Source organism: Siphateles boraxobius, unplaced genomic scaffold, assembly GCF_051911475.1.
Source record: "Siphateles boraxobius isolate OS27281-9 unplaced genomic scaffold, OSU_SipBor_1 19, whole genome shotgun sequence".
Classification (NCBI taxonomy): Eukaryota; Metazoa; Chordata; class Actinopteri; order Cypriniformes; family Leuciscidae; genus Siphateles; species Siphateles boraxobius.
The window spans coordinates 32,804,604-32,824,354 of NW_027508799.1; the positions used below are offsets into that span (position 1 = coordinate 32,804,604).

The window sequence follows — 19,751 nt, forward strand, 5'->3', positions numbered from 1 at the left end:
ATAGAGATCAAGATTCTCCCACGATTCTGAATAGACAACTACAGAAAATAACATGTAATTTACTAGGGGTTCTGACTAAATGTTTATTGCTGCAGTCTGTTTAAAAAATATCTAATTCATTTTATTTATAAAAAAAAAAAAAAGTTTAAACGAATGATTCAATGGACTTAATGACAAACTGATTTTTTAACAGTCGCTTGTCGCCACCTACTGGTGTAAAGATGTAACTGATACAATCTTTATTTGAAGCATCAAGTTACTTTAATAAAGTGAATTGTTGTCATTTAAGAATAAGATCGAAAGGGTGTAGCACTATAAAAATATAAAAAATGATTTTAATTATAAACAAAAATTATAACAGTATCTCAATGATACTAAAATAACACTGCTACACACATAATATAATTAATATAATATAATATACTATAAATATTTAATGTTTCTTGAAAAAATACAAATGCTAAAAAAAAAAGGAAAAAAAAAGTAGTGTATTTTTTACAATAAATAATGCAAAATACAGTTTCATGATTAGTAAGAAGCACTTCAAGTCCGAACATTTACTCAGATCACCTGCCAGGTGGGTCAAAACATAATTTCGGACCTGGTGTCAGGTAAAGATCTGTCTTTTAATTTCACACTGAAGCCTTTCAAAGCCGATTAGGAGAAATATCTTTACGTGAACAGTGGTTAAATAAATATGCCTTTGAAAGGGTTTGAAAGATATCAGCTAATTCCACACAGCGCTCTCACGCTCTTCTGGACTGCAATCCGGCTCTCGTGTTTGACAGGATCTGTGATTCGGGATTTATTAGGGATTGCGAGTGCATGTATTAATGGTCTGTCTGGATGTGGCGGCACGTCTACGACATCCAAAACCTTACGCAAACCTGAATGGCTCTGAAGCAATTTGATCATATCACCGAGTGTTGGATGTTAACAGCATCTTCTCGAGGGTTATTTCTGATGCGCTGCTAATGAATGGACACCCCCCCCTGCTGTCCTGTCACCTCTGAGATGCTCTTGACTATGTATAATTAATAAACAAGGGCTGAAGATTGCTAGAGGACCAGCCGACCCACATTGATCCGATTCCAGCCCTCAGAGGATCATGGGCAGGGAGAATAAACAAGAGCCTGTCTGAGTGTGAGTTTACCTTGCTCTTGGATATGGAGTGCGAGGAGTCTTCTTTCAGAGGCAGGATTTCTTCTTTGCCACGTTCAAAACCTGCAAAAACAAGACATTGTAATTCAACTCGACCAGCTAGGCTGATGTTTAACCATTTAGATAGCTGGGCATATAAAAATATAAAATACTGAAAGGGTTTAGAACCTCTTTGCAATGTGTTTTGTGTTTGTTCTGTTATTTCTTTCCTTAACCTGTGTAAAATGTATCACCAAATATATCACAAGTTGTTATGTTATACAATATAGTCATGTTATACAATTAAAAAAAGTTTTATATAATAGTAATTTATAATATTAATATAATTTATAAAGATAATATGTCTATACACAAACAAATATACATGTAGGATTCTCATGGTAGCGACACCAGTGATATTTCACTATTCTTGATACGACCTTAAGTCTAATGATTAACTCGAGATAGGTTACGTGTTGCTAATAAACACCAAGTGCAGTTTATACTTTGGTAAAAACAGACATTTCTCATTGACACTGGTCGAAAAACCTGCATTGGTCAATGTTAAATGTACACCAAGGTATGAAATCTGATCCCAGACCTGCACTTAGAGGCTCCATCTTTCCATTAGAGCAAAATATGAGATTATTTCAGTCCCACGACCCTGAGAAAATATCTCAGTGACGGCTGTATCAACACCTCTGAATGCTGTGAGTCAGAGATTCACAACAGCAGGAGGAACACACACACACACACACACACGCACACGCACACGCACACGCACACGCACACGCACACACACACACACACACGTTTTATTGGGTCTTTACATAGACATAATGATATTTATAACCCTAAATGTACCGCTAAACCTACCCATCACCGAAAACTTTCTGCATTTTTTACATTTTTATGGTATGTTATTTAGTATTGCTTATAAGCTGTTTTCCTCATAGGGACCAAAAAATGTTCCCACGATGTAGGTAATTACCTGAACACACACACTCGCTTCGACAGCTTGCACACATGCTACTTCATCTGATCTCTGAACGACACAAACGGCTCTTAAACATCAGCTGAAAATAACAGGTGTAGCAGGAATCATCATTTAATGTGTAAATGTACACATGTATAAATATTATTTAGCAAGATAAATCATATATATATAACACAAATGATTTTAATGATAACAACACTGGTGTGTTTTGATGGTGATGTACGTGTCCCATATCTAAGGCCCTGAGAAAGAATAACACTTCATTATCACAAGTGAAAAACTAAAAGAGTTTCATTAGATAAGGCCGAGGACGATCTGTCAATGTCACTATGTCAAGACTAGTTAGTTTCTTAGGCATGAATAGCACAACTGTCAATTTAAATAACATCTCTATTTGACGCTCAGTCATTGTCTTGACTTTGTTGGATGGGAGTGTAATAAAAAAAAGTTGGCAAGTTAATTCAAGTTACGATTGAAGACCTTATAGAAAAGATTATAAAAAACATAGGCTATTTTCTATTGACACAGTAAGATTGGGTAGGCCACACACACAATTATTATTTGAAGACATTCTCAGACAAGAGAGCACTTTAAAATAAAATGGTAACACTTTAGGGTCCAATTCTCACTATGAACTAGTTGCTTATTATTAGCATTCATATAACTAGGATATTGGCTGTTTATTAGTACTTATAAAGCACATTAATTACTTATTCTGCACGTCCATATTCTACATCCCTTCATATAATAATTCAATATAATCCCTAATCCCTGGCCAATACCTAAACTTAACAACTGCCTTACTAACAAGCTTACTAATAAGCAGTAATTAGGAGTTTATTGAGGGCAAAGTCATAGTTAATAGTGAGAATTAGAGCCTAAACTAAAGTGTGACCAAAAAATGTCTATACGTTCATTACAGAGGATGACAATTTCCCCCCTGAAGACAAAGAATATAACAATTTAAATGCATTTATATAAAATAAAAGCAACACTTTTCAAAGTTGTACATAAAACAAAATTGGAGTGTGTTTTACAAGAAAATACCATTAGTCATTTCAACATGACACTTGACATCATTTTTGTAATATACTAGCAATTTCTGAGAGAAAATTGCCCCCTCTTTCCAGTGTATCTGCTAAATAGTTAATTTGATCAACTTTATCATTTAGATTATCTCAAAGCAACAACTGCTGAAAACTTAATATATTTCAGCCCAGTTTAATCACAAAGGCACAACAGCAGACAACTCTCTCATGCAATAAGAGTCACATAAGATACTTTAATAAAGGAAACTTGTGCATTTTACTGACAGAACGGGACCATTTACAAACTGTTCCAGCATCTAAATGAACAGACAGAGAGAAAAGATGCACTCCTGATCTTTTTGGATCGCGATTGATGTAAATGACGACTCAGTGATCAGGTTAAACGGGTCATTTGTCTCTATTGTCGATTGCCGGGGCAAGCATTGTGTTCTTCTCAGAAAACACTGCACTCCAAGAGCTCTTAAACATGTTAATCATACGCAGAAAAACCCACATGTCCTCAACCTGATGAGAGCATCAGCATAACTCGTCTGTTAGCATATTAGTTACCTATTCTGCTGCCGCATAAATCTGCATTAACCACGCTCTTCATTTAACAACAGGCTCCGGTTTACTTCACAATCTGACTGGAACTGACATCACTTTCTTGAATCTGTTCCCATGACATCTTTTCCTGTCTTCTCACTGCTATCCTATTGATTAAAGTGAGCGGAAGTAACATTATTCAGATAGATCAGATGTAATAGTTCCTCTTGTGCTCAATATGCTGATGGGACAGCTGGGAAATTAAGTATTGAATACGACATGTGATGCATGATATTAGCCGCGCACACACACACACACACACACTGATATCTAGTCTGTGACCTTAAGTCTGTCCTTAAAAACATCAACAATAAGCATAAGTGGCCTTACAATTAGTGTGGTATCAGTTTAGATAAAATTTACATTGCATTTAAATGCACTTAGAATCGGAGTATAAGGAAGAGAGTGAACAAAATTGTTTTTAACCAAAACAGATTTTTTTTCAGACATGCAGAACCAAATAATAATGTTTTTTTTTCCTTTCAGACACAAAAAACCTTAACAACTTGCATTATGCACATTTAATAAAAATGACAGCAATAATGATATTCCTAAAACATTCAAATGTTTTGTTGTAGTCTAATTATTCTAAATCATTATTGTAATATTAAAAACTCAATATACTATAGAATGCATTTAAAAATGCCCATAAAATTTAAGATAACAGGGAAATAAATGCCCCTGTATGAGTTTTAGTCGTTTATTTATATCATATGATATAGGCTAGTTAAGCAATATCACACACAGTCCTGTTTAAGTCCCGAAAAGCAAGAGTGCAAATGGGATATTGATTTCATGCAACAGTTAAATACACAAGAAGTTAAAATTGTGTTATATTTTAGACACAATATTGTCTGTTCTTGCTCGATTTTGCCAACGAAAATATTACCAACAAGCCAGAGCAGAACTGTTGTGCGTCTCCGAGTAACACACAGCATTTAGTTTCTGAATGAATCCGCGCTTTGATCGAATCAATCGGGTGGGCCAATGATTCAATGGCCCATTCATAAAGAGTCATTTACTTCATTCATGAATGAATCAGAATGAATCAGAACAAAATCCTCCGACATCATCCTGTCAGTCATCTTCTCTTACTATCTACATGTGATGAGAGAAATCTGATGTATTGTATTTATCAATGTCTTATATGTCTCGCATTAATCTTTTATGTCATACAGTTTTCTCTGCATATTAAACTGGGATTTCAGAGTGCATTTTAACGATCCCAGAGTGAGTCGAGTTCATCTGTTAATATTGTCTGGGATAACACAGACATTTACCACTGAGCTACAGGAACACAGGAAGATGACAGCTCACTCCATGAAGAGCGAGAGTATACATCTCTGTGTGTCTTTGTTTAATAAGCCATGACGCTGTGTGAGTAATCCACACATAAAGCAGGGGCTCACAGACAGCTCTGATCATTAGCCAGAACTGAGCCAGAGAGAGAGGGAGCTAGCTTGACTGGATATACATAGAAAATAAATTTAAAACTAAATATTGCTGTGGACATAAAAACATTGCTAGATTCTTGTCAGACAGGACTGCAGGCTCCGCTTATCAAACATTTAACACGCGTGCCTACAGTTAGACATGCAGAGTCCAGGCAAAAAAACTGCACTGCAAGACAGAGGAACAAACAACAGTCACTGCTGTCGGCTAAACAACTCTTTTATTTGAGTAATGTCCACACAATTAACCCCAACATGAAGCTTGAATATTGCGATGACATGTATGATTGCTTATTATGTTTTTTAACATGTTCAACTATCTTTAGTGTGTAATGTTGATGTTTGAGCATGAAAAGGTCCTGCAATGTTATAAAGTCCCTTCAGCGGGAGTTATTCTCTATATCAGTGTTTCTGAACTCCCTGAAACGCCTCCATTGTAGTCTGAGTTTTCTTCCGGGAACAAACACGTCACAATATTCCTCATTTAAATAATTCCCGCCAAGGCATATGCTAAATAAAGGGGCGGAGCCTGGTTGAGTTAGTTAGTAGAGTTTTGAAACTCGGGTGACATTTGCAAAACATGCTCAAAGCGCTTGACCAATCACAAGATACCACTCCAGCTGACCAATCAAAGCACATTATGCTTTCTGAAAGGAGGGGCTTCATAAAGACAAGAACTAAACAGAGCGTTACTGACAGACTGGGAAGAAAGGCACTGCAACCATAGATATAAATATATATATATATATATACACCAGGGCTGCCAACTCTCGCGCATTGAGCGTGAGACTCACGCAATTGACCCAATTCTCACGCTCTCACGCCACATTTCTCACGCTAAAGTGTCAACCCGGTCGGTCAAATGTCTGAAAGATGAGTTTATCTAATATATCTACCGGTTGAGCCACTCGAGATCGACTAGTTATACCGCTAATTAGTTAATATATCCCGTAATCTATCTAGAGCGAGCGTGCATGCGAGACAGATATTGTGCTTCAAACCGCGCGCGCGCACGGCAGAGACGTAAGCGAGCGAGAGACCTTGCGTGTGCAGACAGTCCCAACCCGTCCCCCCCGTTGGAGAAGTCTCACGCCAATCTAAACTCAAAAGTTGGCAGTTCTGATACACACACACACATAGATGCCTCATTAGCGACTGTTTCTATTGGCCGCTTTAAATCGTGGCGGTTTTTACAACCAAAGGCTGTGCAATGTTGTGGCATCTTGAAAAATTCATTGATATTTACTGTGAGTGATGACAGCATCTACAATGTTGATCATTCCAAGATGGCAGATGCATCAAAGTGTCTGTAGCGTTTGAATGTGTTTTCTACATATATATATCTATGTCGGCAACAATGCCAAAAGTGTAAAAAATCAGGTGTTTTTTGAACATGCAACCCTTAAAACCTATTCTAGCAGAGCCCACAAACAAAATCAAGACTTTGACGTAAAAGGGGATCATATGACCCTAATAAGCATTGTGCATTAATGGTCTACTTGTGTATTTGTGTTTCTTTGCTGTGAGACCGAGACGTGTCTGATATTTCCACACTCCTGCAGCGTCCTTGACTACGGCAAACCAGCAGCGGGGGGTGTAATTCCACCCCGATCGGCCTCACGGAGGCTCAGTCCATCTGAAGGGCAGAGAGCCTCGTCTACAAACAGAGACAAACTATTCCGTATAACACTTAATACGAGCAACGTGTCATGCATCATTTTAATAAAGTACAACACAACAACAACACAGCATACTGACAAATGCAGTGTTATTGCGAGTCATCCGGTCAGCACACAGGTGCTAAGACGGGGAAACGCACCTGTGTTTTTGTGCACGCCATCTATTAATAATCACACATCTGTGCTAATCTGCCACCTCATACAGTAAAGTGCAGATGATCCTCGGAGCGAGATTCATTTGTCTCGTTCGGAGCGGAGGGATAATAAAGCTCAAGTTGTTCCGGAAGTAAAAATACTATTCAAAATGATTTTAGGTGATAAAGCAAAAACCTTTAAAGACAAACCAAGCGCTCTCGTGTTTAGAAATGACATATGCTTCTTTCCACTTAATTCAACTCATAACAAACTCAATTTTAATGAAGGTGAAGGGTTAGGCTAGGAAAAGGCATGACATCAAAATTTTGTTCTAATTTAAAAAATGAATTCATCAACATATAATCACTTGCTCCACCTCTTAAACAACTTTCCTTGTCAGCTGATCATCAATGACACTTTTCACCATCCAATCAATTTACAATCACATTAGGTTTAGTCAATCCAACCGGATGGAAATTTTACATGCAATTCAAATACATAAATTATATATTTTCTGTGTGCAGATTTTATTAACACAATAAAACCTATGATATGTTTGATCATAAATCCTTATGGGATGAGAAGTTCATTCATTCTGCAAATACATTTTACTTTGAAAGAAATGTGATTCATTTCTGAGCCGGCCAGCTTATGGAGAAAATTAATAACAAAATGAATATACAAAATATACTCGTGAAAAAAAAGTGGGCAGCCACTGCTGAGCTCTGCATCTTTATCCACTATAATGATCCATCAATCCGGATTTGAGTGATTCAGTATTAAATCAAAGCCATTACCCTTTAAGCGAACTCTGCTATTTTCACACAGGTGAACGTGACGCGCAGACAAGATTTGTGCAAATGCAATACACTCTAGGTCCATTAGCTAATCTCTGCTCAATGGACTCCATTAAAACGCTAAAAAAAGATAACAATAATGAAAATCCCGGGTAAGCGTGAGTATTATGATAATAATACTGAATGTGAGTATTAAAATAAAAACACCATCTCTGAAGCATGCTAAACGAAGACTAGCATCTGCCAGCATCCAGTGTGCGTAAATAAGAGCATTTAATGCATCCTTCTCTTCTTAAAGTCATAATCATGAGGGATAAATGGAGCGGAGGCCACACTGAAACGAGTCAAATTCACTATTAAAGCTGAAACTACTCAATAGCTGTGAAACATCTGCGTTCTGCTGAACAGCTCTATTTACTGATCTTGAGTAGATGACAGAAAAAAAAACAGTCCTTATTTATGCTATTTCAACACTAATACGAACCATCAAATGAGGTTTATGAGAACTACGTTTGGCAACTGAGAACTGGCTCTTATTCAGAACCAGCGTGGCTTATTTAAATAATAAAGAAAAAAACATTGTAATTTAGTTCTTGGACATTAATCTTCAGTCAATGTAGACAGAAGTTTATCAGTGAGTCTAATTCAGACTGGTTGAATCGGTCGGACAAGTTCCTACTGAAACTGGAAATAAACAGAACCATTACTAAGTCAAATGTATATTACTTAATCGTGAGACTTAAATCAGTACAATTAAATAACAAAATCATTACAATATATAAATTCAATTTAGGCTGCACTTTATTACTCTTTAAACGAGTAAATAATAATTTATCCTAATTTACTCAACAAAATATCAAACAAAACCAGTGAAATATTTGTTTGGCATATTGTTAAGTTCATAGTTAGGATAAATTCTTCTTTAATAATTAAAATGAGAGTAAAGACGTTAAATGGAACCCAAATCATTACAATGTCGATATATAGTATTGACTACTGAAAAATGTGCATTAAATAGCAGGAGGTGTTATTGAAGGCTGAAAGAGACATGGTGCGTCACACACTTAAAGGATAGCGATGCAATGAGTAACAGATGCTTACGTGCTTTCAGTTAATAGATGCACTTTAATTTGGAGGGCAGTCAAGAGTCAAACGCACACATTCTGTGGACAGCAAGTTACCAAAAATATAAAACTTAATAGACTCTGGCTACACTCATGGTTCACACTGTAACCAATGCTGGCACTAATGCAGAAGAACGTGATGGAAACTACCTGCCAGAGGAATTAAACATGTAAAGGTTTCCTGATTCACACCAGGATGTTGATGAGACCCACCTGGCAAGCAGACAGAAAGCTCGTTGTACCCCCCAAACGAGGCGTTGCGAATGAGTTTCCGTCCGTCTGGATGGGGCGGGCGGCCTGAGATGGTTCCTCCACAGGTGGAGAACCGGCGGCGGCCCAGAATCCCTTCTTGCTTCATCATGAGGGCGGGCGTAGGACGGCCTCACCCTGAGGAGGATGAGGCTGAGGGGCTGTGGTAATTCGGCAGTCACCACAAACACACATACACACGCTCAGACATACTCCACTGCTGCTAGTACTACAGCTGACCAACTGCGCTCTGAAAACACACAGGCTCTCTCTCTCAGTGATACTCACTGCAGCCTGCCCTCCCTATATATCTCTCTCTCGCTCTAGAGCGTCTGTGTGTGAGAGAGTGAGAGAGAGAAAGAGCCCCGTCTCAGATTCTTGGACGGCACTGACAATCAGTGGAGAAAAAAAAGCTTAGAGCTGTTACGTCACTAGATCTGTATCTCTTGCTTTTTCTTTTCAGTTTCATTCTAATCTGACTGCATGATCTATGTGGTAAATCTGACAAAAACAGGGATGGATGGATGGATGATAAAGGGATGGATGGATACAGGGATGGATGGATGGTAAAGGGATGGATTGATGGATTGATAAAGGGATGGATGGATGGATGATAAAGGGATGGAAGGATGGATGGATACAGGGTGGGATGATAAAGGGATGGATGGATGGATTGATAAAGGGATGGATGGATTGATGGATGGATACAGGGATGGATGGATGAATACAGGGATGGATGGATATGGGGATGGATGGATGGATAAAGGGATGGATGGATGGAAGGATAAAAGGATGGATGGACATAGGGATGGATTGGATGGATTGATAAAGGTATGGATGGATCGATGGATAAAGGGGTGGATGGATGGATTGATAAAGGGATGGATGGATTGATAAAGGGATGGATGGATGGATACAGGGATGGATGGATGGATACAGGGATGGATTGATGGATATGGGGATGGATGGATAAAGGGATGGATGGATGGATAAAAGGATGGATGGATACAGGCATGGATGGATACAGGGATGGATGGATGGTAAAGGGATGGATGGTAAAGGGATGGATACAGGGATGGATTCAGGGATGGATGGATGGATGGATATGGGGATGGATGGATGGATACAGGGATGGATGGATATGGGGATGGATGGATACAGGGATGGATGATGGATAAAGGGATGGATGGATATAAGGATGGATGGATGGATACAGGGATGGATGGATATGGGGATGGATGGATGGATACAGGGATGGATGGATGTGGGGATGGATGGATGGATACAGGGATGGATGGATATGGGGATGGATGGATGGATGGATATGGGGATGGATGGATACAGGAATGGATGATGGATAAAGGGATGGATGGATATGGGGATGGATGGATTGATACAGGGATGGATGGATACAGGGATGGATGGATGGATGGATACAGGGTTGGATGATGGATAAAGGGATGGATGGATAAAGGGATGGATGGGTATGGGGATGGATGGATACAGGGATGGATAGATATGGGGATGGATGGATACAGGGATGGATGGATATGGGGATGGATGGATACAGAGATGGGTGGATATGGGGATGGATGGATACAGGGATGGTTGATGGATAAAGGGATGGATGGATATGGGGATGGATGGATGGATACAGGGATGGATGGATACACGGATGGATGGATGGATACAGGGATGGATGATGGATAAAGGGATGGATGGATAAAGGGATGGATGGATATGGGGATGGATGGATGGATACAGGGATGGATGGATACAGGGATGGATGAATGGATACAGGGATGGATGATGGATAAAGGGATGGATGGATAAAGGAATGGATGGATACAGGGATGGATGGATGGATATGGGGATGGATGATGGATAGAGGGATGGATGGATAAAGGAATGGATGGATACAGGGATGGATGGATGGATATGGGGATGGATGGATGGATGGCTACAGGGATGGATGGATATGGGGATGGATGGATGGATACAGGGATGGATGGATATGGGGATGGATGGATGCATATGGGATGGATGGATACAGGGATGGATGATGGATAAAGGGATGGATGGATACAGGGATGGATGGATACAGGGATGGATGGATGGATACAGGGATGAATGATGGATAAAGGGATGGATGGATACAGGGATGGATGGATAGAGGGATGGGTGCATAAAAGGATGGATGGATATAGGGATGGATGGATGGATACAGGGATAGATGGATACAGGGATGGATGGATGGTAAAGGGATGGATGGATGGATACAGGGATGGATGATACAGGGATGGATGGATATGGGGATGGATGGATGGATGCAGGGATGGATGATACAGTGATGGATGGATGGATACAGGGATGGATGGATACAGGGATGGATGGATGGATGGATGGATACAGGGATGAATGGATGGTAAAGGGATGGATGGATGGATACAGGGATGGATGCAGGGATGGATGATACAGGGATGGATACAGGGATGGATGGATATGGGGATACAGGGATGGATACATGGATGGATGATGGATAAAGGGATGGATGGATAAAGGGATGGATGGATACAGGGATGGATGGATAAAGGGATGGATGGATAAAGGGATGGATGGATACAGGGATGGATGGATACAGGGATGGATGATGGATAAAGGGATAGATGGATAAAGTGATGAATGGATACAGGGATGGATGGATACAGGGATGATGGATACAGGGATGGATGGATACAGGGATGGATGATGGATAAAGGGATGGATGGATAAAGGGATGGATGGATAAAGGGATGGATGGATACAGGGATGGCATCATACAGGGATGGATGATGGATAAAGGGATGGATGGATAAAGGGATGGATGGATACAGGGATGGATGGATGGATAAAGGGATGGATGGATACAGGGATGGATGGATACAGGGATGGATGGATGGATAAAGGGATGGATGGATAAAGGGATGGATGGATGGATACAGGGATGGATGGATGGATAAAGGGATGGATGGATAAAGGGATGGATGGATGGATACAGGGATGGATTGATGGATAAAGGGATGGATTGATAAATGCAAAAGCACAGTTTATACATGTATGCAAAATATAATTTGAAATATGACTTGTTCTTAAAACATATTAATAAGCCTTTGTCAGATTCACTTAATGACTGAATCAGTGTATGTTTCTATATTTTTGTGATTATGACTCGGATCACATTTTCTATTTCAGAGATCCTGTATTGCGGCTCTCTCAGAGAGAATGCTTAATGAAGGATACTGTAGCTGAATATCTAAAACACATTCACGTCTCCTCCTTAAACAGTCTTTGCTGACAGCGCTGGTGAAAACAGAACCAAGCCATCGCCATTTCCGGATGCAGACACACATCTAACCTGATCACACCGTCAAATCTCATACGGCCAAGATACAGCCGCATATACATACATCTCTCACGAGCCTTTCATAAAGCTCAAAGGTTTTATACTGTACTAAATCAAACTTACCATAGTCTTACACTTAGGTTACAATGCTAACTTTTCCAATCAAGCATCATTGACTTAAAGTAACAGACAATAAGAAACATCACATGGTGAAATTTAATACTTAAAGCTTGGTGCTTTTCAAATCACTAACCTAAGCTCTACATGAGCAAGCACCACTAATTAAATATACATATGCATAAAATCTAGATAAGCCAGTCAAAGATACCCTAGTATAGGGAATTAGTTTGAATCCCTGAACCCAACTATGATGATAATATGCAAAACAGCCCTAACAAGCTGTCTTAAACAATCTTAGTCACACTAGGATCCAAAGGGGGGAAAGTGATTTTCTTCGAGTCAATTTAGAAGCTGTTTGCTTGAAGTGAAATGCCAACAATAAACTTGCAGGAGGTTGAGTTGGCCACAGGCTGTGAAGCTCTGTCTGTTTCTCGGTACAGCTTGTGTAAATTCAACCTGTTTTTGGTCAGTGAACTGGAGAAGAGCTCCAGATGAATCAAAGTAAAGGATAAAGCAGTTCAAGAGGCTTTTAAACACTACAGATTCATCTTTTTGTCTATCCCATCATAATTCACACTGGGCATCTTAACCAATCAGAGCATTCCTCCCAGAGTCTTGCTGATGTCACTCTGAAGTTGCTAGGCAACAGTCTAACGGATGAGACAGCAGGATGGCTGTGAATGATGCCCTGATTAACATAACTTATTAAGATGCTCTGGTGGATGTATAATTCAAAGCCTATTGCTCATTATCCAGTGCTGAATGGAAGTTATGCTTTATTTGAGCAGCATTTAACAACCTGAGACCTCTCTCTCTCTCTCTCTCTCTCTCTAGACTGACCAACCAGTCTATTTACCGACCTGTCTGTCTGTCTATCTATCCATCCATGTATCTACAGATCTATCTATCAATCTGTCTATCCATCTATCTGTCCATGTATCTACAGATCTATCTATCAATCTGTCTGTCCATCTATCTGTCTATGTATCTACAGATCAATCTATCCATCAATGCATCTACAGATCTATCAATCAATCTATCATCCATCTATGTATCTACAGATATATCTATCCATCAATGTATCTACTGATCCATTCATCCATCCACCCTAATGTCCATCTATTCATCAATCCATCGGATTCAGAAATTTGGCTGTTGAGCTGTTTACTACACTCTAGCCATTTGGTCTTGTGCCCATCAGGAGAGTCTTTACGGGCTGATTGTGTCTCTGAATTAAGTGATATGGCGGGTGAGTCAACGGCTAATTTCAGCAGGTATCTTGGCTACTAATCCGTAAAGCACAATCAAACATGGGAGGCGATGTTCCTATAGCCAAAGATTGGAGAAAACATGCCCACTTTAGCTCTGAGTCGTAAGCTGTGCGCTTATGACGGCAGTCATGGATCTGGAGACATTCCTCTGGGGACGAGGATCTGTTTATCCACTGTGGACGGGGATGTCAGACCATCTGACCCACACACACACACATATAGTAAACTATGTGGAAAAACACCCGAGGTCAACACCATGTTAATCTTTTCCATAAAAAGCCACCTGATTTGTACTCAAGTGCAGTCTGTTCCTTTAATTCCTAAACCCTTTGTATCTTATTTTGAGCTACATTCATGGAGCTCAATTAATTTGCTCAGTAGTGTGTTATCTGTGCTTCCTTCCCTGCAACAGTCAGTGTGTGAGAGAGTTTTTGTAGTAACCTGAGCAGGTGTGGGAATTCCTCATGTGAAACCGATCTCCGCAAGAAAAACAGTGACGGTTTGAACTCTTTCCCACTCAACTAAATGAGTAACTCAGTAGGTTAAACTGAACTATTGTATTAGTGTCAGCAGCCGAGCGGTTAATGATTCAGACCACTGTACTATTCACAAAGATGATTCAGAGAATCCTATAACTGTGCTTGTGGCTGTAACTAGTGGTTGACTATAGTTTACGCGATCCTTAGATGACAGTAATCTAAATGTATTAAACAAGCACATCAGCTGATATATGCAATATTGACCGATAGTGACCGACATTGAAAAACACTGTAAAATCAGCTGATAACCACTAGAGCAGATGTATTGTGCATCCCTAAAAAAATAGATAAGATATAAATTGTAAATAAAAAAAAATACAATTGCAGCCAACAAGTGCCCACCATATTTGAACTTCAGTATTGTTTAAAGAGCATCCCAGGATGCACCTCATGACGCTGGTTGAACCTAGACAAAGAAGCTCAAATATACGACTCCAAATGAGTGATAAAATAAGCAAAAGCAACAAATATGATGCTTTCCGACAGCATGTGTTTGAGACCTGGTCAATGCACTAATGGTGCTAAAGTCTTCTGGTTTGGAAGCCACTGGAAGCCTTATTCAATCCGGCTATGAGCCTGGATTACCAGCCTAACAAATAAGCGTTATGAGTCAGACAACATTTAATTCTACTAAACAAATCGCTCAGACAACTAATATCCTCAAGAAACCAATCTCATCGGTCATCTTCAAGTTGAAATACTCCACCACAAAATCACTTTATGACATTTTAAGGAGTACATTTACTAATGTACACTAAAACTTGAATTCTGTTCTCACCAGGTACCATTGCAGGCAAAGGAGGCTATAACTATACAAACAAACAACATGAAAAAATTATACTAAGCATTAGAGTACTAGCACTAGCTAAGTACTTGCCTTGTGTGCAGGAAGATTAATATACAAGTCATTCATACAAAAAATGTTTACGTCCAACCCTCTCCATTGACAATCAAACATTCATTGGTTCACAGAGCTGCCATAATATTCCCAGACAGTAGACGAAATGTGAAAAGCATGCTTACACCTGACCTCCCATATGCAAATTTCCCTGCGTCTGATTGGCCACAGTGACGGAACATCTAGGAAAAGCAACTTCTGATTGGCTGAGCTGCATGCTGTGTGTGCATATTAACCACATTTACTGATGGGCTGTAATCCAATAAATCCAGGCCAAGCACACATGCTCTTGTCTCAAACAGAGTAAGAAGGCCAGTAAAGAGGATTTGTGTGCATCTCAGTTGGTGCACTGATGCTATTCCTGTTGTGTTCTCACTGGGAGAAAGCTGCGTCTCGTGTCGGGTTGCTGGTGAATAATTGAGTGAAACGTGGCCCACATCTGCAGGATGAACTCACAATGAAACTTTCTATACATCTGTAATCATCAGAACACACCCAAACTGCCGTGATTCATCCGAGAATATAAAGGAGAGGCTGAATGGGCTTTCAAAAGAATGGCAAAGTGCAATTGCTGTTGCTATGGAGACCTGACATGATGCGAGAGGGTTCGAAGGAACTGAATGGTTTTGTGCAGATGTGATGGTGTGTGTGTGTTAGTGTCAAGCCTTCCAGAACCATTAAAAACAACTGTTGTGACGCTCCAAACGTGAGTGCTTGAATCAGGGACCACAACAAGCTCTACAAACAGGAATGCGGTGCATTTAATCAGATTAAAATCATCATTATAAAAGCCAAATCCTCTGAAAACATTAATAACTGCGGTGTACAGATGTGAGACTGGAATGTGTGTGTGTGTATCATAGGTGGCTGTAAATGACACAGGGATTATGGCGATCACATGGGCACTCCACATTAGTGAGCTTGAACTTTGACCCCACAGGACTGTCAGGGTCTAGCATCTTTTGCACTACTTTTTTGGTTTTCAAGGACTACTATTATCAAACAATATCTTAATTATCTCTCAAACCCTAAAAAAGGATAAATAGATAAATCAAAATATACTAATAAAACAAAATGGTACAAATAAAGTGAAACACGTGCAAAGTAGGCAATGACTATGGCAACTTTAAGTATGGGAACATTAACAAAGCCCTACATGAGAAGAGACATGAGAAGAGCGAATAGAAAGAGTGCATGAACTTCTTATACGATTCTTATTAAAAGACTAATGGAGAAAACAGGATTCCAATATAAAGGCTTGCTTGCACTAAAAAATATTTTTTGTAGTTGTTTTTTTTTTTACTCAAATTACAGATTTAAAAGGTATCGAAAATACAACTTATTTAATAATATATATTAAATACAAAGTTTGTAATGGCTATTATTATTCAACAATTAATATTTTATATAATAATGTTGGCTTACTAATCCCCATAACAATTGAAAGGATACTAAGACAAATATATTGCTTTCCTCATTCAAACTGTCATTGTCAATGAAGGAATTGCTCAAAGAGTCACATCTTGCCAATAAAATAGCGCAAAGTGTAACCAGAAATATTCACTACAGAACATTTCTGTGACATTTTCAAAATTGCAATTTACCATTCCTTAATTGCTTGATTTGATTTGCATGACTTTAGGAACTGTGTTACTTAGAAAGTGTTAAAGTCAAGACTGAAATCAGAACTGACTTTCCTTCTGGTACTTCCCATTATGCATGATCTACTGTTGTTTTCAAAACCTTTTAGAAAAAAGTTAACTTCTTTGCAATGAATTTTTGTACTGTGACGATTACTTTAACTAGATGTCCTCGTGCTCTATGTATAGTGTAATATTGTATTGTATGCATTGTTTGCTACTGTACACTATTGTGCACTTTGCATATATTGTGCATTTATCCTATACATCATGCTGTGGAGACTGCACCACCTGTACACGTCATGTTGCTGTAATGACAATAAAGTGATTGATTTTTTACCTCTCAAACCACTTTACAGCTGATGTAACCAGGGAAATGTAACCTGTAAACTGAACTGGTCTGAGATCAGATTTCCACTTTCATGCAGATGCGACCTTCAAAAGGTTTCGGTCAAACTGACCACAGAGCCTTCAGCCCATAGAGACTTCTGGGGGAAACCCATGTGTCCGCAGCTGTGGTGGTGGTGTGTGTGTTCTCTTACCGTGTGTGTAGCTGACGCCCGGGCTGAGGGAGGGGCTTGTGAGCTGGTCTTTACTGGGCGTGTGAAGCCCCGCCTCCTTCCCACGCTGACTCATCCTTCCCGGGGTCAGAAGCGCCGCATCATCACTGGGCATTAAGGCAGCTAAGGAAAAATAACAGGGACAGAAGATGCATTTATGAAACAACTGAACGCTGAATCAGTGGATGGTTTTCACACTACACACCATTTTTTAAAATTGTGTAAAATCTTGTTTTAAGGCAATTAAAAAAAATTATGCACTGGTCAATTTTGAGATTTTGGACTATTTGGCTTTTCATTACATGTTTATTTGTTCAGTCTACAGGAAAGAAGAAATGAAAAAAATGGTAACAGTTTACAATAAGGTTCATTAGTTAACATTAGTTAATGTATTAACCCTTTAAGTGTCACCCCCCCCCTTTTTGAATAGTCATGAAAATGCACATTCCCGAACTTAAATGGTTATAATTCAAGAATATATTGGAATATAGATGTAAGATTGGTCTTGTTTTAAAGAAGACATTTGGCAAATTTGTGTAGAAGTGAAATAAATCAAGAAAGTGAAACAGAAAAAAAGTTATAGAAGTTTGAGTTTATGAAAATGTACAATGTAAAAATTAAATTATTCATATTTTATATAAAATATATATTTTCAAAACGTGGTGGACTCTAAAACTGCAAGAAAATCAAAGTCAAAAATCTGAACAAGTTGTGCTTCAAATTTTAGGCTGATATCTCAAAAAGTGAGCTTTCAGTAAGATTGTGTTTGAACTAACAATGATCAAAACATTTGTTACTTTATTAGTTAATCTTTGTTAACATTAGTTTCTAAAAATACAGCTGTTTATTGTTTGTTCATGTTAAGTTCACAGTGCATTAACTAATGTTAACAAATACAACCTTTGATTTCAATATTGTATTAGTAAATGTTGAAATAAACATTAACTAAGATTAATAAATGCTGTAGAACTATTGTTCATTCTAGTGTTAAATAATACTAATGTTAACTAATGAACCTTATTGTAAAGTGTTACCAATTTTTTTTTATATAAACATTTGAGTGTTTAATACACAATCTATTTGAAGTCTGAAGATTTCATTTAACATAATAATAATGTTTAATTTGTATAGTGCCTTTCCCAGGCTCAATGACGCTTCACAATAACAGTAAAGAAAAGACAGTCATTTCCAACATAATCAGTTAAATGGACAGTAGACATTTGCCAAGTCCAAGACATGAGTCCAAGTCGAATACACACAGAAACCATAACACTGTAATTACAGAGAGCAAAACAGTGTTTAACTGAGTATTATTAGAACAGGGAGTGTCGGCGTGGATGTTAAAGTCACCGAACAAGATTACTTGGGACGATGGAGCACAAGCTAATGTTAGCAGTTCATGGAGTTCGGAGAAAAAATCGTTTTGCTGGTCTATAAATTAGGATAATTGTGAGGGGACAGTACATATATCATTTGCCTGATTTAATTCCTAAAAACAGGGTGATTTTTTTTCTGGCTGTTGACAATATTTTCTGATTTATGGAGTGATAAAAAGAGAAAAAAATCCAAATGAGTGTATATTTAATTAGATAATGCTGCATTTGCATTTCAGAAAACTAGTACAAAAATGTTTGAAATTTAATAGGGGAAGTATTGTGAAATCTAGGAGTTTTTTATATATATATATACCCAATTCTTGATCTATTCTTAAGGTATCTTGCCTTAATCGGATTTAAACACTGTGATTTTTTTGATTTCAAATGACAAAAGAAATGAAATCGCTTTGAGTTGGATACACCAAAAAGCCTTATTTTTTTTTTGCTGTCTGACTCCGAGATGCACATTTTGTTGTACAGCGCTCCCTCTAGTGGCCAATGCACAGAGTAAAAACAGGCAAAATTATTACATGGTATTGTGCTAAAACTCTCATCTGTCATACTATTATTAATTTTATCACTGCAACAAGATTGCCGTTAATGATTGTGTTTGTGCACGTCTTCAGCTGTGAAAATTAAATGCACATCAAAACCTCCAATGACGCAGTGCAAAATGTGTAGGGGAAATAACACAAGCTTCTTGTGAATACGTACATAACACACACACACACACTCGCGCACGCACACACGCACGAGCAC

General features: G+C 38.6%; 1 protein-coding gene across 14 annotated transcripts in view; it reads right to left on the reverse strand.

Moving 5' to 3' along the window:
• Positions 1-19,751, reverse strand: part of osbpl8 (oxysterol binding protein-like 8) — a 77,485-nt gene that overhangs the window by 17,834 nt on the left and 39,900 nt on the right. For 11 of the 14 annotated variants that reach the window (XM_077235059.1, XM_077235051.1, XM_077235062.1 and 8 more), the window contains 2 exons: positions 17,599-17,739; positions 1,154-1,224 (listed from right to left, as the gene is read on the reverse strand). In XM_077235059.1, coding sequence (XP_077091174.1) covers positions 1,154-1,224; positions 17,599-17,731 — 204 coding nt within the window. In that variant the 5' untranslated portion in view covers positions 17,732-17,739. Of the gene's footprint in view, positions 1-1,153; positions 1,225-9,170; positions 9,572-15,395; positions 15,504-17,598; positions 17,740-19,751 lie in introns of those variants that run through there. The other 3 variants (XM_077235053.1, XM_077235061.1, XM_077235058.1) reach the window with 3 other exon arrangements.